This window comes from Amphiura filiformis, chromosome 12 (genome assembly GCF_039555335.1).
Source record: "Amphiura filiformis chromosome 12, Afil_fr2py, whole genome shotgun sequence".
Lineage (NCBI taxonomy): Eukaryota > Metazoa > Echinodermata > Ophiuroidea > Amphilepidida > Amphiuridae > Amphiura > Amphiura filiformis.
In genome coordinates this window covers 31,355,298-31,379,504 of record NC_092639.1, presented here as the reverse complement: position 1 = coordinate 31,379,504, position 24,207 = coordinate 31,355,298, and the positions used below count along the sequence as shown (strand labels likewise).

The 24,207-nt window shown below is 37.8% G+C and overlaps 1 protein-coding gene across 1 annotated transcript; it reads left to right on the top strand.

Moving 5' to 3' along the window:
- Window positions 1-737: 737 nt before the first annotated feature.
- On the top strand, window positions 738-22,038 carry LOC140166070 (uncharacterized). The gene is given in 11 exon segments (XM_072189450.1): window positions 738-861; window positions 5,308-5,457; window positions 7,245-7,356; window positions 8,615-8,779; window positions 9,703-9,882; window positions 11,739-11,812; window positions 12,908-12,971; window positions 12,974-13,104; window positions 16,398-16,625; window positions 17,907-18,050; window positions 21,276-22,038. Coding segments are annotated over 11 exon segments (1,458 nt in total). The 5' UTR covers window positions 738-777; the 3' UTR covers window positions 21,402-22,038.
- The last annotated feature ends 2,169 nt before the right edge of the window (window positions 22,039-24,207 follow it).

Here is a 24,207-nt window from a genome sequence, read left to right as displayed (position 1 = left end):
AATCGTTTTGTCATAGCACTTTCCGTAGCAAAATTACATCTTGTCACAGATTGACTTTCATGATATCATCAAAAACATTCAGCCAACATTAGAAGCTTCAATAGGCAAAACAAATCAGGATCTAGGCTCATGATGGAATTTCCGGCTCATGACAGAGCAGCTTTTCTACGGTGCGGGAACTGCTATCAAAATCCCTCTAAAATTCCATGTGCGATTCTCTCATTACAAAAATAAATCATATATTTGGGTCAAGTGAAGTATTGACAACATATTCATATAGGTTTCCTTGACCGATCTTTTCTTTACGAGGAAAATTTACAAAATATTGTTGTATTTTAGCCTAGTCGTAAGAGATTCCCATTGAGTTTACATGTACGAACCTGTTATTCCCACCTAGACCATGCCAAAAACATGCCCACATTTCAACTCGATTATCTACCAAACTGGTCATAGATCTCCTACAATTTTTTGATATGACATAAATGAAAGTGTTACTTACCTAAATGTATCCATTTCAGTCGAGATCTATGACTGGAATTCCTGTAATTCGTTGCCAAATATTGGTATTTTCCTCATTTTGCACCACACAAACCAATGGAAAAAGTTACTTCCGGGTTGCCGAGAAGGCAGGGAAAGTAGGCGGGGCTTGTGAGAAAAACTTCTAGAATCGTTTGAGTCGGGACGGTAGAAACACCGAGTGCATTAAAATATACGAACCCAATGTGGTGGTGTGGTATTTATCTGAGCCGAAATATTGTGACCATTAAAACCAAAAAAATGACTGATACTTTGAAAGGACGAGTTTTGGTTTATTCTATCGTGGGCTGTCCACACTGTTTGAAGGCCAAATCAACACTTAAAGTAAGTGCAAACGTTAAGCTTATAATTTTTACATTTTTAAGCTTACCCATACCAACTCCATGTACACTCCTCAAAAGAATTAAAGGACCAGTTGAATATAATCAGCATTTTTGAAAACATTGGATATGATGATAATATTATTGATAATTGTGCTTGATCTTTCATTACATAACTTGTTCCCTAAGTTGTAAACAAAATTCACTCATACATATCCGCTATATCACACCTAGCTAGGTATGCTTAGGTGAATTCAAATTTGCCATCAAACTGCATCATTTTATATATCAAATTAAAGCCCTTGAGTAAACAAAGCCAAAACTGAAAACCCTTTTTTCATAGCACTTCCGTAGCAAAGTTACATCTTGTCAAAGATTGACTTTCATCAAACAATGTCAAAAAGATTCAGCTAGCAAAATTCCCCAAAACAGCATTTCGGGGGTGTTTCTAGATCTTTTGTCTCATTATGATAGCAGGTTTTTTTAATGGAACTGCTATCAAAATCCCTCTAAAATTCCATGAGCGAGTGTCTTATCACCATAAAAAATCATATATTTGGGTCAAGTGAAGTATAGAAAACATATTTATGTAGGTTCCCTTCTTCGGCCAGTTGTTTTAAATTTCTATGTAAAAATGCATTCACATTTTCGGCGAATTTGGCTGACTAGCAGATGTGTTTGCCTGGCATACCTATCACACCCACATCTTGAGGGGAGGGGAAAAAATTGAGGCTAAAATTTCGAATTTGTAGCCATTTTTTCAAACATCACCACGGTCAAGGTCAAGTCACATATTCAGATGGGTTTGAGTATGTGATGTGGCACGTTTGGGTCTATACGTCACATTAGTGGGTATAAGATGCCCTCAACGTACCCTCGGGCCGGGGAAGGTCATTAATGTAACCACACAAAAGGTGATCTCAAGGCCCCTCACATATTTGAGGGTAGGGGTCATAATTGAGATCCCTTAATTTAGTGCAACGTAATGCATACGGTAAATGAATATACCGTACTCTATATTTAATATGTTCTGTCGTTCTGTACCATCTAATGATCACGATTAAGACCCCTACCATCACAGCATCAAAGAAATGAGGAGGGGGCCGGGTGGTCATCTTTTGTACGGTTACATATGAATTTCCCCACCCCCGGTGATACATTGAGGGCATTCTTTAATATATATATACCCACTAATGTAACATATAGACCCACACACGTGTCACATACACAAACCCACCCCAATATGTGACTTGATGTTGACCGTGGTGATGTTTGAAAAATGGCTTCCAAATTTTGACCTGCATTTTCCTCCCTTCCCTCACGATGTGGGTGATGGCGGATATTTGTAATGAGTGAATTTTGTCTGCAGCTTAGGGAACAAGTGATGTAATGAAAGATCTTAGCACAATTATCAATAATATTATCATCATATCCAATGTTTTAAAAAATGCTGATTATATTCAACTGATCCTTTAATTCTTTTGAGGAGTGTAACATGTTGATCATACTATGTAGGACTGTAGGTATGAAAGGTGAATTCAAATTTTCCATCAAACCACATCATTTTATATCAAATTAAAGCCATTGAGTAAAGAAAGCCAAAACTGAAAACCGTTTTGTCATAGCACTTTCCATATAGTGACATCTTGTCAAAGATTGACTTTCATCATCCAAAACATTCAGCCAACATTTGATGAATCAATTGCAAAACAAAACAGCATAGTCTCATGATCCCTCTAAAATTCCATGTGCGATTATCTCATCACAAAAATAAATTACTAACCACCCGGGTATAAGCCCACCTTCGGCTATAAGCCCACCCCCTATTTTTCAAAACATTCTGGGAACAAGGGTGCACTCTGGTATAAGCCCACTGGTACTAAATTTTGGCCAAGTTCTTAAATCAAATCAATTCTTTGCTCTCATATTTAAGAACAAATATCAGTTGATAATTAACATTCCACACTTATAATTTTAAGATTGACATAGATGATAGAAATGACTGGTACATTGGGCATATACAAATGGGGGATGATTGTTCTTATTTTAAAATTCAAGCACTAGCCCTTCCCCGGTTATAAACCCACCCCCATTTTTGAAGTGAAATCTGCCATCTAGGTGGGTGGGCTTATACCCGAGTGGTTACGGTATATATTTGGGTCAAGTGAAGTATAGACAACATATGAGAGGCAAACCTTAAAACACATTTGCTAGTCAGCCAAATTGGCCTAAACCGGGGCCCAAACATAATACACATTTACATGTCTATGATACATTTACATGTCTATGTCTATACTTCACTTGACCCAAATATCTGATTTTTTTTGTGATGAGACAATCGTACATGGAATTTTAGAGGGACTGTGTTAGAAAAGCTGCACTATCATGAGACTATGCTGTTTTGGGTTTTTTTATTGATGCATTAAAATGTTGGCTGAATATTTTTGATGAAAGTCAACTTTGACAAGATGTAATTTTGCTACGGAAAGTGCTATATATGACAAAACGGTTTTCAGTTTTGGCTTTCTTTACTCAAGGGCTTTAATTTGATATAAAATGATGCAGTTTGATGGCAAATTTGAATTCACCATTTATACAACATATTTATGCAGGTTTCCTTCACAAATCTTATCTTGTAATTTTCTATGTAAAATTTGTACCAGTATTGTACTTGGACCAATTTGGCTGACTGTGTTAACTAAGGTTTGCCTGTGATACCTATACTACGGTTAGTCCGAATAATCAGACCCAGAACAAAATATTAATTTCTGACATGATCTTGTACTGGGTCTGAACTGTTTCCATATGAAATCTTGATGGCAAATTGGACAATAGAAGCACATGGTTCTACGTGACAGCTTTTTAATCCCTATTCAGGTTACGTGAATCACGCTATTGTGGACCGTCCTTCTGATACTTCAGTGTTTGGACACGCGGAACGGTTTTTGTCTACCTCTCTGTTTGTAAACAAACCAGGAGGTCGAAATAAATCCTCCTCGCCCGTATAACGAAAGTCAGCGTAATAGTACGGCACTATACTACGGTATGTAATTTAACAAGATCGATTGATCAAATTTAGGGAGCAGTGTGTATACATGTCCATTGGAAATGTTAATTATTTCTGTATCTGTGGGCTCCAGCAAACGGTAGATCCGCATCCTGCTGGAGTTTGGATGAGTCGCGGACTTAGATGACGAAGTTGACAGCTGTCTTGAATTGCTCAAGTTTCTAACACCGATGGTTATTGTGCAATTTAGCCAGTGACCTGAGTTAGTGCTTGAAAACATAGGTCTGTATGCACAAAACTAGGCCTGGTCTGGCTATGTATGGAGATTTATAGTCCTATGGAGAAGGAACAAACTTTTTGGTATTTACATACCCGGTACCTTATTCTATAATATTGTAGATCCTATGAAGGACAAATACATGTAGCTTAATATTACATGTAGGTGGCTGCAGTTTAACTTTTTGACTTTGCTAGAAGTAAATGGAGGGAAAGAAAAGTGTAAATGAATCCCTCCTTTATTGTAACCTCCATGGTAGAGAACTAGCCCGAGGTACTCCTCACACCTCCGTCACTAGATTTCCACTGTCCTTCACCGTATGAAGGTCAAATTTTATTAACAAAATATCACTTCTTACCGTTCCTCACGTGAAGATAAGACTTTTAACAACACATATTTGGTGCATGTGGGTCAGTCCATCTCAACTCACCCAATGGGTTGGCTGATGGTCACCCTCTCAGATTTTGTTTAAAATCACTTACATGTATATCATAGCCATATGTGCCAAATGAACACATTTCAAACGGTAGGTCTCTACTCCTTGTCGTTTCCAAGAACCTGCCTATTGAAAATTGGGTCGGACCCCCCTTTTTGTGTTGCGACATTACTTTTTTGTTCCGAGTTTAGACACCCATATCTTCCTCTAGGAGTAAGCTACAGAGCAACAAATTGGAATCTAGGGTGTCTTTGACCCAAATAAGCAGCTTCTGGACTCATTTGCTGATATAGACATCTAAAAATGCATGTTCGGTGACCCCCCCCCCTCCTCTTTATACTAGATGTCAGACATCATCTATTTTGCCTTTATTAGGCAATATAGGTTCAGGTGTGACCCCTATAGCAGGGTAGACCACTCATTGGCTTAATAAAAATTATACACATGTCGGCACCGTAAGAGCCTCCACCCCTGACATTGCATCACTCAAATTACAATATCTCGAAAAGTACAATTAGTACGATAAGTCAAAGTTTGCTCAAATTTAAATTGCCATCACATTGAGGTATAAATCAGCTCAATACCTTTCTCCGTTCCATTATTACAGGGAAAAATGTACCAAAAAATGCAAAATATGTAACGCCGCCACCCTTTCCTATACCTCAATTTTATGTTTTTTTCCCATTTTTGACATTTAAATGATTTAAAATTAAAATATATATCATTTCAGGACTTGGGACTATCATACACAGATGTTAGCGTTGATGCGTATGATGATTCCGTGAGACAATCAGTCAAAGACAGGACAGGGAAACAGACAGTGCCTCAGATATTCTTCAATGCTGTACATATTGGTGGAAATGATGACCTACAACAGTTGGTAAGGGCTTGCTCATCTGATAAAGATTCAAATGAGATTTTTGTCAAGTTTTCTTAATTTCAGTCATATTCCATCTGATAGCACTTCAAGAAATAGGGTTGCAGTTGGCTGTTTTTCAGAGGAGGCTCAAGGGCATTCCGCCAATGCACTATGATTGGGAAATTTGATCAATATAACCTAATTTTAAAAGCAAAGTCCCCATTACCACACACACAAAATGGTGATTTTAAAATTGCCGCCAACAAGATAATAGTCAAGTCTTATCAAATTAAATTTGATTTTCTTATAGAAAACATTCATATTGTACCATTTCATTAATTTTATTCATAAGTGTCAATGTTTTGAATGTTAAATAACCCCACTGGGTTATGGGAATATATTTAAACATCCTCTGGCTGTTTGTTAATGGTTAGGATAGTTTCATCTTAAATAACGTACAGGGAGAGTAGAGTTCGTTGGTTCATTTTGTTTGTGTTTTGTTTTTTTGTTTTGGAGTTTATGACACAGTTATACTAGTAGTTAATTTCAAAATTCATTTTAAGAAATACTGTCACTTAGGGTTAGGTCAATTTTTTTGCATAGCTGTTTGTGCTATGCAAAACACATGTTTGTATAGCAGTTTCCAAATTTTGCATCATGAGTTATTTTGCTATAAAAAAAAAAAAGTGTAGCATTTGGCGATGCAATATTTGTGTTTGCGTAGCGAATCTACAACTTCTGTCATTGTCATCAAATCTCGGCTATCACTGCCGCCAAATAAGTATTCGCGCATCACACACATTTCCCAAACCTTGTTGCTAATAAAATATCAAATATATCCAAGAAAATACAGGTTGTATGTGTTCATCATTTATTTATCAATATCATCAATAAATTCATGTTTGTGCTGGATTCTATGCTTAAAAGCCATCAGAATTCACGATTGTTTTCAAGAAGTCAAAATATAAGTGTAATATCGCCATTGACATTTCTCTCATTAATTATTCTTGAGCTCATTATCACGACGTAACGCTATGGGGAGAGAAAGTGGGTATTTTGAAACCGATGCTCAGTAAACATATAAATAAATATAAACAATTTTTTATGTGCAGTTGACATATACAGCTTCAGGGGGTATTGAAACTACTTGAAAACATCTCTAACGGTCAGAGGTCAGGTTTTTTGCTGATAGCTGTTGATTTGACAGACGTAATTTTGCTATTGCAAGAGCTTGACAGATTCGGGAACCACCAAAATTACCTGGGGCTTAGCTTGAGGGATATCCCCACGTGCTTTGTGTCAAAATGCCAAAAAAATGCGATGTGGAATTTGGCTCGAAAATCGCGATGCGTTGGGGAACTTTTAAGGTAAATATGACATGGAATCTAGCTCAAATTTATGTATAGCACTTTTAGCTATGCATTTTGGAAAAGTGCATAGCAGTTGATGGAAATTGCATCGCATTTTGCGATGCGATACCGTCGAATTCGACTGCTGATTAGCACTCCTTTTTTATAAAATTGATGATTGTGTCAGAACCTCTTTACACAAAATGTTGCAGGGGGAGTGGAGGTATTCACAAGCTGGTCACCCCACATTAGATGCACATACTTCAGGGGTCATTACAGAAGTGTCCACGTAGCGATCCCTGGCAGAAAATTTTGTTTATATGTACAATTCTGCAACCCAGTTAAACTGCACTTTGGTTTATGTTGTACAATGTATACCCAAGAAGAAGTTAAGTCTACGACACCCATGATAACTACCAGTGCTGACATCATGTCATTCTTTTATTATAATTCTTACAGATAGCAGACAAAGACAAGTGGCAAGAAGCTGTTGACAATGTCAGGAATAATGAGCCTCCTTCAGATGCTCCTCAGTTACCAGATCCAAGCTTAGCCAAACCCAGCAACTCAGGTAGTCTGAATAATCAGTCCTTGAACAAAATATTCATTTACTGACATGATCATGTTCTGGGTCTGAACTGTTCCCATTCAAAATCTTGATGGCAAACTGGCAAAAAGAAGCACATGGTCCCACTTCACAGCTTTTTAATCCCCTATTCATGCTCTGTGAATCGCTCTACTGTGGGCCATCATTCTGATACCTGATACAAGGGTGCCAAAATTGTCATCCTCGCTGAATAGGAAAGTAACAGGGGTTGTACACTGACTACATCTCAAGTAGCTACTCGTAGCTCATGTCAAGTCTATGAGTGAGGGTGGTTTGAAGGGCTTCAAATGCATGTTAAGGAAGAATATAATTTATATTTCAAGATAGTGAGCCATTACGATATTGCGCTATTCCATTTGAAAGTCATATATCCCCTATGGAAGACATGATCTTAATCTTCCACACAGGGGGTGTAGATTTCAAATGGAGTTACCTGAATGCCATGGATGACTCCATTTGAAATCTGCACCCTTCTTTGGGAGATTAAGGTCATGTCTTCCATAGAGACTTGATTTCAACTAGAATAGCTCATTACCATCTGCGTTTGACCTTATTTAACATTCACTGTACTTTGAAGTAAGTCCTAATAACAGGTGGTTGTTAACATTATGTAGTGGCAGTGTCTTAGTAGCTAGCCACCCGTCTGTCCGTCATTTTAGAAAGGGAGTTTGCTCCTGGGACGGGCAAAATTAATGCCTTTGACAGATGCTACATTATAATTGTAGGTGTTAAGAAAAGCTATTGACCTTTTTAATAAACCAGATGTGCAAAACAAGGCCATAGCAACACATATTTGAACTCTTTGACCCCTCCCCGGCTGTAGAAGTCTGGTAAAAGTTTTAAAAGGTTTAAGGTCAAATTAGGACAGGCAAACCTCAATTTTTAGCTAAGACCATGTGTAGTGGAATGTTGTATGAGAATTTAACATACATGTACAAAGCAGCTAGGACTTACAGTTGTGTTATTGTAAAACAGGGGTCAACCCATGGCAACTTGAATTCCCAATTGTTTTACTGTGAATTTATATAGACTTTGACTCAATTCAATGCAGAGTTAGTGCATGTTTAACCAATCCAACACTTTAAGGGTTGAAAACCAAAAAGCCATAAATCACAATATGTTTCATTGTGAGTTAAGACTTTCTGGTTCTCAACCCTCAACTTCATCTCTTTGAGTACTGGAATATATAATTTCTGGATTTGGATTACTTTTGATTTTTCAGGTGATATTGAGTTCACATGTGAACTTGACGAATGTGCATCATTGGTGCGTGATCTGAAAGCAAGTGGCCTTATCAAGGATCATCGTAAAGGATTGCTTACAAGTCATAAGAATTCCTTCATTGGAAAAGAGTTTGTAGATTGGATTGTCAAAACGAAACAAGTTGGTAAGAATTGATTTATAAGTGATGAGTAGATCTTTGATGAGTATTTCATTTTGAGCTTTGCTGTATATTTGCAGGAGAGCAAGGCGCAGTGATTAGCGTACTCGCTTCTGGTACATGCGATCCTGGGTTCAATTCTTGTTGGTGGCAAGTTGCTGGGGTATTGACTTCAAAAAAATAGGCAACACTTGACAGTGGTATACGCTGGCGACGTTATGTAATAATCAGATTAACTACCATAGCAATAGGTGAAAACAATTTTTGAATATACCGCGCTGCACTGGTACGCTCATGCGGTACCTCTGCATTGAACCATGTCATGCTGTAACTCGCACCTGTAAGATTAGTATCTTTGAAAAGACCGGTATTGTATTCAATCTACGATTGCAGACATCCACAGGTGATGAGTTCAATCTGCTTGTAGTGCAGCGCGATATATTCAAAATTGTTTTCACCTATTGCTATGGTAGTTAATCCGATTTATTACGTAACTTCGCCAGCGTATACCACGTTTTAGGCTAATTTGGAACTCTTAATTTCAATATGTTTTAAATGAGAAAAATAGGGTCTTTTATTTGATATCAATATATTATTACATGATCATGGTGATTATTATCAATAAAAACACTGTACACTACTAGTATCACACTGTATACGGTAAATGTCAGTAATTCCATAAGGAATTAGTCACATTTACAAGAAACATTTTGCGTGTCCTTATTGCACTGATGAATGCTTGAAAGGGACCGCTAAACAACATTTTATGTTATACGTAAGTTTGAAAGAATTTGATTTTCAAAATATATCAGGTCACCTTCCTTTCAGTACTATGTGTTTCTCAACATGCATTTAAAAAAAAGGCAAATGTTGCATATGAAAGTAATGTTTACTGTGTTAAACAGTTCATTCCCTATCTTTTCTTCCAGATCGCCAAAGAGCTGTTGAGATGGGTCAGTCCATACTTCAGAAAGGATTTGGACATCAACTGTCAGGCAAATCAGATGATGTTGTATTTAAAGATGATAGTGAAGTATACCGCCTTATTGAGGATGACCCGTCAGCTGCATTGAATGCTGGGATAGTATCAGAATGTGAACCTAGGCCAGGTATGTAATTGTTTTAGGGTTTCAATCATGTTTCGCCATTGTTCATCCCGTTTAATGATGATGCGTGTGTGCGTCTCTATGGGGAACTTTTCGAGGGCAGTTTTAGCTGCTTGGCCCGAACTAAGTAAACCATGCAGACGCACTGGACACAAGTTGTTACCGGTGATGAAAAATGGTGGAAAATGATTGAATGAACAATGAACAATGAAAACAAGCTAATGATCGTGTAATTCACATGAATATATCATGAGGAATGTTAGTTTAGTCATTGCCATTTACAAGAAGATCGATGATGATTTCTCTGTTCATATCAGCAATAAAACTACAGAATAAAATGGCAATAATTGGCCTATTCTGCAAAATAATATAATGAATTAAACAAGTAAGCGTGTTCACAGATAGATAGATACTGTTGATGCGAGTAAGCAAAAGGAGCCTGATGTCAAATTGTTACATTTCCTATATGTGACCTGCTTCCACAATATGAGAATAAAGTTGTAAGTTGGTAGTTTTGAGGCATCCTGGCTGCTGAGTTGATGTTCTTTGTTTGCCGCACACCTGTACAAACCAGCAGTATGTCCTTTTATGAGTGGACCATTGTGTCCCCATTCACAAAGAATATACAGACATACTATTAGCTTGAACAGGTGTGTGTGAAACAAAGAATACCAACACAGCATCCAAGACATCTGGAAGCTACCAACTTGCGATTTTACGCTCATTTTGTGACAGCAAGTCACATAATTAAATTATTGTAAATTTGTAGCTTGGTTTCAGTGAAAACCTCATCTTTCTATCACCTTTTGGTAGAAAGTTATTCAAAGTTTTGTCATCCACAAAACTAAGGGATTGCATAATTTCTGACACATTTCTCCCCACATCTGCAGAGTAGAATTTCCAACTTTTGCTTGATCACATCACTTATAATAACCCTGTGACTGCATTCATGCATTGTACAAGAAATACATGTAACAACTGTATTGCTTCATGCAAAACACAGGTTACTATATATTTCATGGTGAAGTATGCTCAGGCATAAACTCACTAGCCCTAGCACACTTTACAGGAATTTGTGTGTCTGGTCTCAAGTTGAGAAGCTTTGAGAGTAATGCCATTTAGGATTTTGCAGTGGCAGATTCAAATCGCACACACTAAACTAATCCCACAGGGTGGAAACACATGCTTAGAAGGGAGATTTGTCCGTAAACATACTGATTCAAATCTGCCACTACAGAATCCAACATAATTATGCATGGTGTTACTCTACATTCAGACACACACTGGGCTTTTATATTGCGCCATTTCCTCACATCACACAAAATACAGCAACAATATAAAATTAACAAAGCAACTAATAATCAACAAGAGTGAAAAGACTACTATTAAAAGAGATGTGTTTTGGTGTTTTGAGACCCTAATTCTTAAAACTGTGTAATGAGCTAGAAGTGCAGTTACTGATGGGTAATTTATTCCATAAACTTGAGACAAGACACTATACCACTGTGGTCCAAGACACACTATATAAACAATTTAGCAATAATCAGGCACTTGCACCTTATTCAAATCACAATGCACAATATCGTAGCAAGGATCATCTCCCCCCTGTTCTCGTATTAATACCCAAGACAATAAGCAGTTAGATTCTTTTCCAGGGGAAAGTCACAAGAACAAACAAGACCATCTCGGGCTGGAACATGCTTCACCATACACTTATGCACTGGAGTCAAGCGTCTAATTGAGCTTACTTGACTGCATATGTACATGTAGCCTGTATATCACACATCTATTGCATGTATTAAATCCTTGGTAAATTTTACTGATTATTGATAAACATTTTCTCTTTTTTTTTTTTGCAGCGTCAGCATTAAGTGAAGATTTACGTAAACTTATCTTGTCAATCTACAATGATCACCTGTCAAAAGATGGAAAGGTTGGTTAATAGGAGTTGATCATAAATGATTTAAATGCACCATTCAATAGCAATAACTTGCCATTCTTAGGTCACATTTTGATGACATTTTAAGTTCTTTATCATAATGTAAAACTCTAAAAGTTGACTATACAAAATTGTCCTTATTTTGCTTGAGCAAGTCCTACAAATGATCAGACAATAAATGGGATTTGAATCTTCAACAACTTAGGAAATTTGTTTCTTTTTTACAAAATATGGATTGGGATTGTAAATGGGCATGGTACTCTATAGCCAAAGTAATAAAACAAAAACCAGCAGTAATAATTAAAATGGCAGCCAACCATGTGATGATGCTGGAGGTATGGGATACAAATATTTCAGAAGGGAAATTGAATTAACTGTTCAAATCATGTCCAATATATTCTTCTCTGGAATCCTTTTTGTGTTGATGACTGTTCCCATTGGGTGTATATTCAACATGGAAAACAGTGGATTGATTGAAGGGAATTATATAAATATTTTTCACCAGGTTCGCTGTCGCAAATAATAAAGGAGACAAGCAGAAAACGTGATCCCGCCTGGGAATCATACCCAGGACCTCAGGTTTACAAGACCTGTGCCTTTACCATTTTGCCACGGGAGCCTCATGATTAGGCTGGTTGAAATTCTACCCTATAAGCGGTCACTTAAACGTATCTCCTCCCTGCAAATACATTCTATATTCAAGTTTGTATATTAGACATTGACTGAATGAATATAGAGGAAAACCTATATCAATCTGTAATGCAAGAAGTAGGGCTTAAGGCAGTGGTAGCCAGGGGGAATTTGCCTTCCTGGCTACCCAAACCCCCTTCCCATTTCCATGCCATTGCATATAGTGATATTAGTGCACAGAGATACTTTTGAGTCCGACTGGTACGGTCAGACTTCAGAAATCTTGTCTGGGATACTGGGTCTAATCCTTCAGTCTAATACAGTTGCATTCATATTGAAAGAGGAACCCTTCCTATAGCCACATCAACTGGTCCAATCAATGCCAAAGAGGACATTGATAAAACTGTGTAAGTGTGAGCCCTCATATTGATGCCCATGCATTATTTTCAATTGTCACAGGCAGTAGACTACAAAGCAATTGGTACAGATCCCAAATTTGAGAAATATGTGAAAGCAACAGGGGAGCTATCCGTGTGGATATCCAGTCGGCAACCAGGGAAGAGAAACTGGCATTCTTCATCAATGTTTACAATGCACTAGTTATACATGCCACAGTGAAGAGAGGACCACCTGTTAATATATGGCAAAGATATAAGGTAAGATCAGTTCTGTACTTTATTTACATGACTGTTTCCTTATTTTGCACATAATTTCAGCATCTGGTTTAATGAAACCAGTCATAGAAGCATATTGGAGCACTCAACAGTGTTAGTGAATCTGCATTAATGTGCTATATGCAGTCCATATCAATGTTTAGCTTGTGTGGCATGCTTTGGGACTGTCTGAATGCAGGGCTCGCAGAAAGGTTTGCCCGGCTGCCTGGGTTAAACAAATCTAATGCCAAACAACCAGAAACACAGACTAACATGCCCATGCAGTGGGCAACTGGATTTAAAATGACAAAATGATTACAATTATGCACCTATGATTTTCGCCAAGAATTAGAATTTTTTCAATAGCAGAATTACATTAAAACAGACCATGCAAAAGTACTATTTGCCCACAGTATTTGTTATCACCAAGTCAGCAGCGACAGGCAGTATAAGGTACGCCTCAAAAAAGTACCTCACATAGTATCATGCATGCTACATCTTGCATGTCTGGCGACAAGTAACATTATTAACTATTGTAAATTTGTAAGGTTTATGCGTATAAAATTGGACAAGAGCAGGGAGGGTAAGATATTAAGTCGGGCATGGGATTTCTACATTTGTATGTGGACATGCCTGGTGGCCAAGTGGAAATCTAAACTTTAGCGAGGTCTGTCTGAATAGTGCAATTGAAATTTCATGCAGTAGTAAACTATATGGTTATTGCAACATTTTAGAATGGCTATGTGTATAGTGTGAAAACTGCAAGTCATAAGCCTAAAGGAAGTGCGTCTGACAGTGTTGTAGTCGAGTCCTCGTCATCCGAGTCCGAGTCCGAGTCCTTGGTGTCCGAGTCCAAGTCCGAGTCCGAGTCCTTGCCAATTTCTGATGTCCGAGTCCGAGTCCGAGTCCTCAATGTTTGAGTCCGAGTCCGAGTCCTTATGTATCAAATTCAAGCCCCGGGGTTTTGACCAATACTTTATCAATGTAGGCCTATACTTAACATGCTCAACCAGAATTTTAGTTCTATATTATTTTCTTGTAAGTACATAATTTGCTAGTCCCACCTTGCATGCCTAGTATTGTTTTGGGGCTGTGCAATAATTATGCGGAGCCCGCGGGGAGGTGTGAAACTGTAAGAGATATGCTTATCCCCTCTCGGCCTGCCAAAAATCGCTTGCACCCCCCCTCCCGGCCTGCCCAAAATATTTGCACCCCCTTTACACATGCCATTTTTTTGGGATTCCAATTAACAAACCTTAAATGGTTTAGATATATGTTGCGAGCGCAGCGAGCAGGCAAATTTGCATAATATGTAATTAAGCGTTTCCGTACTGTTTTCTAAGCATTTTTAGAGCGTTTTATTTGAAAGGTGCCCCATATGTGCCAAAATTGCTTGTTCTCCCCTCTCGGCTTGCCAAAAATTGCTTCCACCCTCCCTTTCGATTGGCCAAAAAAGTTCTTGCCCATAATTTTACCTTCCCCAATGCTCATAATTTTGCTAAGCCCCTTAGGTAGCAAAGGGCCTACCTTGGAAACAGAGTATAATCACAGACTCCCCCACCCCAACTTATTAGGCTTGTGTTTTAAAGAGGCAAAAGTTGCAATATGACAATCAAAATATGACGTCACTACCAAACTTCAGGTGCCAAACGAAACGGTGTTGGATCTGGCTGTAGGCCTATGCAGTATTATTCCGGGAGTGTCACTCATATGTAAAGGTGGTACGGGTAGGCTATGTGCGGCGGTCAAGGGTCCCTTTTTCATGCTCTCTGGCAGTTCCTTGAGACCCACATTTGCATCATGCTCCAGTTCATTGAGCCTAACACTCTGAAAATTGTAGCTCTTTAGCTCAAATTTGGAAACATTTTGAATTTGTTAGCTTTAAAGCCTATAATATGGCCCAATTTTAGTTCACAGACCTCCACAAAAATGTCCCTATTTTGCCCCCAAATCAGTTCTTAGTTCCCAAAGTTCGGCGCTGCACACCCCTACCAAAATTTAACTTGTGTGCCCCAGGGTATTATTATTCATGTACATTCTACTGTCTAACCAAGCAGTCATGTCAAAACAAACGATTATGATTAAAATCCATTTAACCAATTAAAGATATAACTGAAACAAATCTTGCTTTTTGGTTGTACTTTTATTTACAAACTGAATGTATTTGCATGCAAAATTACTTAAATTAACCATGTGATGTGATTATTGATCAAGCATATATATATAAGAAGAAGTTTACAATGAACGAAAATAAAAGACCATAAAAGACCCTATTTTGCCGGACTCGAGGAGGACTCGGAGCCGAGTCCCCTAGTCCTTGGGGTCCGAGTCCGAGTCCGAGTCCAAGTCCTTAGCTTCCGAGTCCAAGTCCTTGAAAAAAGGACTCGAGTCCGGACTCGAGTCCGAGTCCTGAGTCCTCCAACACTGGCGTCTGAAGCTTTGAATTCCAACATGCAGTAAAAGTTAGCTTGGATTTTCACTGCTTTTAAGGCCTCGTATCCATAGGCTGTTCCCTTGTGGCGTGTGCCCTTGTTCCGTGTTTACTTTTCCCATGTGACCTGCCACACAGACAACGAACCTTTGTTTTACTTAGTGGCCACTACGGTTCGTTGTCTGTGTGGCAGGTCACATGGGAAAAAGTAAACACGGAACAAGGGCACACGCCACGAGGGAACAGCCTATGGATACTGAGGCCTAACCTGGTAAATACCAGGACATGTATGTGATTTTGGTACAACTTCCCGTTCATGTGACTCCACTTGGGAAAAATGTCAACCAGCTGCAGCTATCAGTGCTGAAGAAGGGATGCTCATACAAGCCAAAATATTGCACCAGGAAGTGATTCTGTTTGCTTTTGGGAAATAGTTAAATTAAGGTGTACTACACCCCTTGATAAATTTGTGACCATTTTTGCATTTTTCTCAAAAGATAATAACACACTGGTAACGAAAGTTATGTATATTATAGTGGAAAGGAATCTATAGTTACTACACTGGAATTTCAGTGACTCAAGACAAGCGGTATGTTATTTATGATAAGAAAAGAGGTACCGCTAGAATGTACCTCATTTCTTAACATATATAATGAACCACTTGTCTTGAATCACTGAAATTTCAGTGAAGTAAGTGGATTCCTTGTAAATATATGTAACTTTTGTTACAGTGTGTAGTTTTGAGAATAATGCAAAATTAGTCACAAAATTTATCAAGGGGTGTAGTACCACCTTTATTAACCCATTAATCTTTGCATATTTACAAACAATCACATAATAATCAGAATTTTTCTTTTCTTTTCAGTTCTTCAATTATACAAGTTATGTAATTGGAGGTCATCTCTATTCATTACAAGATATCGAGAATGGAGTCCTGCGTTCCAACAGACGTGGTGTCGGGGCCCTTAGCCGACAATTTGGTAGCGGGGATCCTCGGCTAAATATTATGCTGGAGAAACATGAACCGCTCATCCACTTTGCATTGGTGTGTGGAGCTAAGAGCTGTCCTCCAATCAAAACCTATTCTGCAGAGGTAAGTGTGTATGGAATGCATAGGGTAACTGATTTAGTTTTGTTTTGGTTTATAGTGACGTACCGTAAAAACTCTATAGTTAGCATATGTGCTTACTACAAGCGCCTTTGAAAACATGAAATTGTACTATAGTCCGGCGCTTTACTAACTGAGCTAATGAGATTGAGAAGCAAATTTGCAGGTTTACTTGTTTGTATAAATAACTATATGTGTATCGATGATTTGCTTAAAACACTTTACACTTTTGTGGATGGGTCATCTTCATATTTGCATGTTTTAAAAGTGCTCGATAGTAAGCACATATATGCTAACTATCAAGTTTTTATGGTATCTCAGATTACCACAACCTATTCGTATTGTGACACAAAAATGAGGCTGATGTTATTGTATTGACACATCATCAACTCTTCCAATATCTTTGTACAGGAGCCAACCGTTGTTAATCTGTGATGAATGCACACTTTTACAGTAGCGTATCCGTGAAAGCAAACGTGCATACACGTTATGTGAACGCTTACATGTTGAATTCAGTATTTTGGAGGTAGCGGTTAAACATTTCCATTTTATTCTGTAGTTTATTGTTGATATCAATAGAAAAATCACCCATCTTCTATAAGGTTGAGTGACTAACTGTCGACATTCCTCATGAAATAACCAATGTGAATTAGACGATCTTTAGCTTGTTTTCATTGTTGAAAGGGATTCAATCATGTTTCACAGTTGTTTCATCACTGTTTAACAAGTCGTGTCCGGTAGCGTTTGTGTGGTTTTGCTGCGCTCACAAAGTAAACCACATAGACAATGCAGACGATCGTTGTTAAAGGGTGATGAACAACGGTGAAATGTGAATGAATAATAGAGGTAGTCATTGTGACGTCAACGCCGCCATCCTGTGGGTATGGAGTGCCTTGTTGCTAAGATCACCGCGTTGACGCTTGACTGAAGAGGTGCGTCACAAGCTGCGACTTCCGCGTAAATGGGAGCGTAATGTCCAACGCATGACATGCAGAACGGCAGTACGCACAAGATGGCGGATCCTGCAGAAAAGGCTGACGGCCTCTATTTCTTTTGGTGCTGCCCTCAATTGGTGCATCACATAAAACACCTCGCAAATCATTTAGGGATGATTTACAATCATCTCTTATTAGTCACTATGCAAAAAAGTGGGAAAAGCCTGTTAAAATAGGACTTAGTCTTTTTTGAAATAGCACTTAGTCTTCTTCGAAGTTCACACACATGGAATTACTAGATGTATACTGTATCTTTATTCCCTTGATGCAGGGTATATATGACCAATTAAAAGTAGCAGCCGAAGCCTTTCTAGAGAGTTCTGATGGTTGTCAAGTTATACTAGACAAAAGACAAGTCAAACTCAGCAGTATTTTGAAGTGGTATCGAGAAGATTTTGGCAGCAATAACAAAGAGGTAAGAGTGAGAATACTTATGGAATCGGATAGCAACGTTTGCACAGTATATTTTGTTGGGGCCTGAGAGCACATCAGACACACCAAATTGTATTCAGAGTACAAGGAATCTCCTGATATCAAATAATGTTTAGGTCTTTTAGGGAAAAATGTATATCTTCAATACGAAGGTCAAAATTTTCAAATGATGGATGGCTTTTCCTATCAGCTACATGCAATTTAAATACATATCATTAGATTTATTAAGTTTACTGGAGGACTGTTAAATGTCAAAAATATCAAGTTTTAATAATAAGCCATAAAATTTGTGTTATATTGCAAATTTAAAAAAAAAATCAACCAATTATTTGATATCAAAAGGACATTCCTTGTATTCAGACTGCAATTTTTTGTGTCTGATGTGCTGCCCCACAAAAAATACTGTGCAAACGTTGCTATCCGATCTCTTAATATGTGTTGTTTGTATTTTGTTAAAAGAGCTAAGACCCATGAGCAGTGACGGCAGAAGCATTAAAAACTTAGGGGGGTTGAGGGACGAGCATATTTAGTTCGGATTTATTGGGACTCATTTTGCCAAAAACTTCCTTTTCAGACCATTGTAGCCCCAATGAGGTCTGTTTTGCAATTTCACCCTATTTGGGCCCAAAAACACTGTGTTTTCGTGCTAAAAGGCAAATATACAGGGCAATTACTGCTTTATTTTTCCTTCTGTTATGATTTTATAGGGGATGTGTACCCCCCTACTTCCGCCTATACCATTGAGAATTGACTCTGCCATTTTTGTATGTCGCTCATAGTGGGCTGTCATAGGCAAAATAGTGTACCTCTGGAATAGTTAGCCAGGTGGTGGCCGCATTGCATTCTCTAAATTCAGTAAATTTTCATCGTCAACCGTGTAATTGAATGGGATTATTTTGAAATTTTAAAACGCTTGAAATATCAAAAACAAATGGGCCTATGTTAATAAGTAATATAAATACAAGCTAAAACCGTTGGGGTTCGATAATGAACCCCACAAAACTAACCAAGTATATTGAAAATGCCATACACCCGGGCGGTTTCACAAGTTGCCGGCTCGATCATGTCATCCACCACCTGAGTTAGCCATGCACCCGGTAAACTTGGTTTTAAGGCTCGTGCTTGCTCTGCTACGAATGTGTTGTGCCAATAACACATGCTACATGCACATGCCAACATTCAAACTTAAAAGGCGAAAATTTCGGCTTTACCAAAAATGCTGGTGATAATATTTTGGTATCCAAGTGTGACAGACCAGTATGGTAGATTAATGATAATGTTATGCATGGACAATTCAGAATTTATTCTCCTTGGGTGTAATCTGTTTGATTATGTTGCAAAGTACCAGACACAAAAGTGCCGGCTCGATCATGTCATCCACCACCTGAGTTAGCCATGCACCCGTAAACTCGGTTTTAAGGCTCGTGCTTGCTCTGCTACGTAATGTGTTGTGCCAATAACACATGCTACATGCACATGCCAACATTCAAACTTGAAAGGCGCAAATTTCGGGCTTTACCAAAAATGCTGGTGATAATATTTTGGTATCCAAGTGTGACAGACCAGTATGGTAGATTAATGATAATGTTATGCATGGACAATTCAGAATTTATTCTCCTTGGGTGTAATCTGTTTGATTATGTTGCAAAGTACCAGACACAAAAGTGCAGACTGATGATGCCAGCCATCTAGAGTTTATTTGATGATTAGCTGTAACATGTTAGCGTGTGAGGCATTGTGCTAGTTATCTGACAAAAATGGCTGAATTTACATGAAGGTCCATGGAATGTATCCCCTCAAAGATATAGTGCATATGTATTATGTGCCTGCAAATTTGTCAAATTCCTTCATTTGACAAATTCCCTCTTCCAAAGACAATGAGTCCCCCTATTATGCCCCCTATTAGGCCCCAATGTAGTCCTACGCGTACATATGCGCATTCTTTTATGTAGTTTGGCACACCATGAATATTATTAGTTATCCCCCATAATGCCATATTCCATTCAGCCTTCGGCTTCATGAAATATGGCACCAGACCGTAGATATTTTCCAGTATTTTGTGAGGGCAAACTGGTGGTAACGATTTTATCCTTTAGTGAACTTAACATGAATTTTATTATCTTCCGACTTATTCGTAATTATAAACTTTGCTGAAGGATTTTAGTTTGATAATCTTAATGTAGGCCAGTCACAGTTTCTTCCTTGCTTTTTAACAGTGCAGCCATGCTGCTCATGAAGTATGCACACGAGTCGTAGGATATTGCGCGAGTCATGGTACGCAGACGCGCGCGTGTTATGACTGGTACGGAAAATATTACCTGCCTGTGCAATGTATATTAATGAGGGGCACGCAGGTAATACAGATTTTATCCAAGTGGTGTTTGACCAATGAAATTGCAGAATTCTTATCAACTAAAGGATAAAATATAGTATTCTTCGAGGGTTGACAATCAGAAAGCCTTAACTCACAAAGGAATCCTTTGTGAGTTACGGCTTTCTGATTATCAACCCTCGTCTTGAGATGTCTACAATTACAAAGCAGCCTTTTAATCAACGAACCCAGCCATGAGGAACATACTCGAGCCCACCCTCAGTGGCAGTTTAGTTGGTTTAAGCGTTTCCTTTCTCTTGGCCCAAAGGCTGACAATAAAATTGTTCTCTTGATTTTTGGAAGTGGCCTTCTTTTATTCTTTGTCTTCAAATCTGTTTCTCATGTCGCTTCCCATATAGACGAGCATGTTTATAGGCTTTTTAGCTTGGCATGAGTATTTTGTTTGAGCCTGGTCGCATCAGGAACCAAGTGTGTCTTTTCCTTGTGACATGTAGTGACCATTTAAACAAACAAACAAAAAACAAACATGGATGTATAAGCCTTTTTGAAGTATATGGCGGGCACAAAAAGAGAGGGCGTACCTTGGTTTGAGCAAACTTTTGTCAGCTGAGAAAGCATACAAAGGTTTACTCACACCAAAGTACGCCCTCTCCTTTTGTGCCCACCATACTTCCAAAAGGCTTATGTAGAATACATCCATGGTGTGCCAAACCATCCACAGTGTATGTGTGTCTTCCATGTCACGCTTGCATGACAACAAATGCCTCTTGCTCTTTCTCTAATTCTGTGGTACACATACAGTCTCATACACATCATATTGCAAGTATACTGATAGTAAAGCTAGTAATGTTGTACGTTTTGTTTTCTTCTGACCAGGTTGTACAGTGGGTGTATGATCACTTGGGTGATGGAGAGAAGAAGACAAACATGAAGAAACTGCTGGATGAAAACAACTTCAGAGTAGAGTTTATGAACTATGATTGGGGGCTTAATTCGAAATAAGCTTTACAAAGTATATCAGTACTATTTATTGGATATTTATTGTTTATCACTGTTGTTTGATGGCATTTAGAACTGTGTTTATTTTTAAACAAAGTTTAACACTGATGGCGCTATTTATCTTAAATGTTAAAACCTTTACAAAGGGTAAACACCCAGGGGTAGACATTTGTACATAATGATTTGAAACATCAAAAAATTGAGTAACAAATAGCAAGAAATTTTCTTAAATATTTTTGTAATGAAATGAAAGGAATAACTCATATTATTGTGCTAAATTAAACTTCAGATAATGTTAATAGCACCCTGAATACAACACAAATATACAATCAATAGAATAAAAATTACCACAAAAAGGCAAAAAAAGATGAAAAATTTGATGAAGAAAGGAAAATCTATGTTTAAAATAGCTAAAGCATATTAGTATGATAGCTGATGGTATTGTCCAGGTCTAGAATTGAAAATTATAATGTTTTGTTAGAAATGATCACATCGTCATGAATTCGGCTTACACATGCATTATTTTAAAATTAGAGAACAAGGAATCTGTGCTTTACCTATCGAGGGCAGCGCAGCATATCAATTACTTAACACTTATCATTGTAGACCATACTGCGATGCACTGTCAGCTAACACTATCTACCAAAAAACGTTTCAAAACGTAAAAAGGGGCCACAGTTTAAAAAATCTTTCCTGTGTGGCTTTTCACCCTTTTTTAAACTTGGTCCCATTTATGAAAGTTTCTAAAGACCCATACGAAGTCATCTTTAGGCTACTTGTTTCTTTTCTTAGGTGTCAGTTGTCATTTTGTAGAGTAAATGAATTAATGTTCGTCCGTAAAGACGTTATAATGTATTTTGATTTAAGCAAAAGTAGCAAATACTCACTTTGTTAAATTCTTCATCGTCTTGTGCAATTCTGCGCCTATGTACTGAATGTAGGGCCTATATATAGCAGGTTGACAGACAGTCAATTTGCTAAGTATATATAATACTCTACTACTCTTTATGAACACGCAAGATAATAAAATATAAACCTTCAAATGTTTTTGATAATACATAGCCTTCGTCATATTGTACCGCTTTCGGACAGTCTTAAACCTAATTGTTACATGTAGAAATTAGGACTCGTTCTTCATATTACTACTTTACTGAATGGGACCAAGTTTAAAAAGGGTGAAAAGCCACACAGGAAAGATTTTTAAACTGTGGCCCCTTTTTACGTGTTGAAACGTTTTTGGGTAGATATTAATTCTTTTTTTGAGGTAAAAAAAGATTGCGCAGCAAGTGGGTTCTTTGTAGCCATGCGAGGCGAACTAGTTGGATATCCATATTTCGCGGTTAATGGTTCTTTTTAGCAGCCTCTGGGCAAACTATTTCGCGATGAGTGATTTTTTGAAGCTTCGAGGGCAAACTAGTTGGATATCCATATTTCGCGGTTTGTGGTTCTTTTAAGCCCTGCGGGCAAACTAGTTCGATATCCTCATTTCAGCGGTTAGTTGTTTTAACGACCGTAACCACCCCAATCATCTGCATGGGGTAAAAGAATTATTACAAAAATTAATAGCTGAACCCAATAGTTCAGGGACTGGAAACGACATATTGATGACTATATATAGAGTGTATTCAATAAACCCAAGCGGAACGAGATCTGGAAAGTAACCGCTATCCGAACCATAAACACATGCATTATCAGACAACGAGTGTTCAATTTCCTCATAGTTTCCCACGTTGTACACACACGCCAGTCGAATTTGGCGGTGTTGGTTTGTTAGCCCTCCAAGTTATAACATCGTTCACTTTGTGTTGAACATTGTATGTGGGCCTCACTGTAATAACATAAAGATCAGTCTGATCAGTGTGATATCATTTCACTTCACATGATTAAGCTAAACAGCCTAATTCGGCCCTGATTTGGTAAAATGATCTAACTTGAAATCAAAATCGCTGTTTCGAGAAAAAGAGCTTTAAAGTTTGAACACTTGACGTTTTTCTTTTTAAATTAAATAAATTATTAAACTTAGAAAATTTATAAATCTCGTTATTTGGTGCAGAAAAAAGTTAAGAGTCCCACGTAACATCGCATGGTAAAAAGTGAAAAGTAATTGAACAAAATGGTGTTGTTCAACGATGTTTTAATATAAAATTATACACTGACGTTTCGTATAAAAAATACTTTATCAAAGTGAGCAAAACAACCATGACAGTCCCATCACGCGCCACTACAACGATATTCCCCATATTCCGTCTGATCTTAGAGTCACTGGCCTTCTCCAAACCTCAGGTTCAGATCACTAGCGTTGGTTGAAGGAACAACATACTATATACCATTACGGCACCCTTGTTGGCCCTGATAGCATCGGACTCAATGTCCAATTTTCTGCATTCAAACTTTAATTTCTTTTTGGTCACGCCCTGCCCATTTGGTAGATCTTCATTCTCTCCATTATAGCAGTTTTTTGTATTAATTTCCTGTGTTTTCTAATTTTCTTTTTTCCTTCTTTCTTTCTTTCTCTCTTTCTTTCTTTCTTTCTCTCTTTCTTTCCTCCTTTCTTTCGTTTTTTTCTTTCATAGGCCTACTTTCATTATTCCTTTCCTTTTTAGTTCTTTTTCTTTTCTTTATTTCTTTCTTCTCTTTTCCTTCCTTTCTTTTTTCCTTTCTTTCATTCTTTCTTCCTTTATTTCTCTCCTTCTTTCTTTCTTTCTTTCTTTCTTCCTCTCTTTCTTTCTTTCTTTTCTTTCTTTCTTTTTCTTTCTTTCTTTCTTATTTTTTTGTTTCTTTCATAGGCCTACTTTCATTCTTTCCTTTC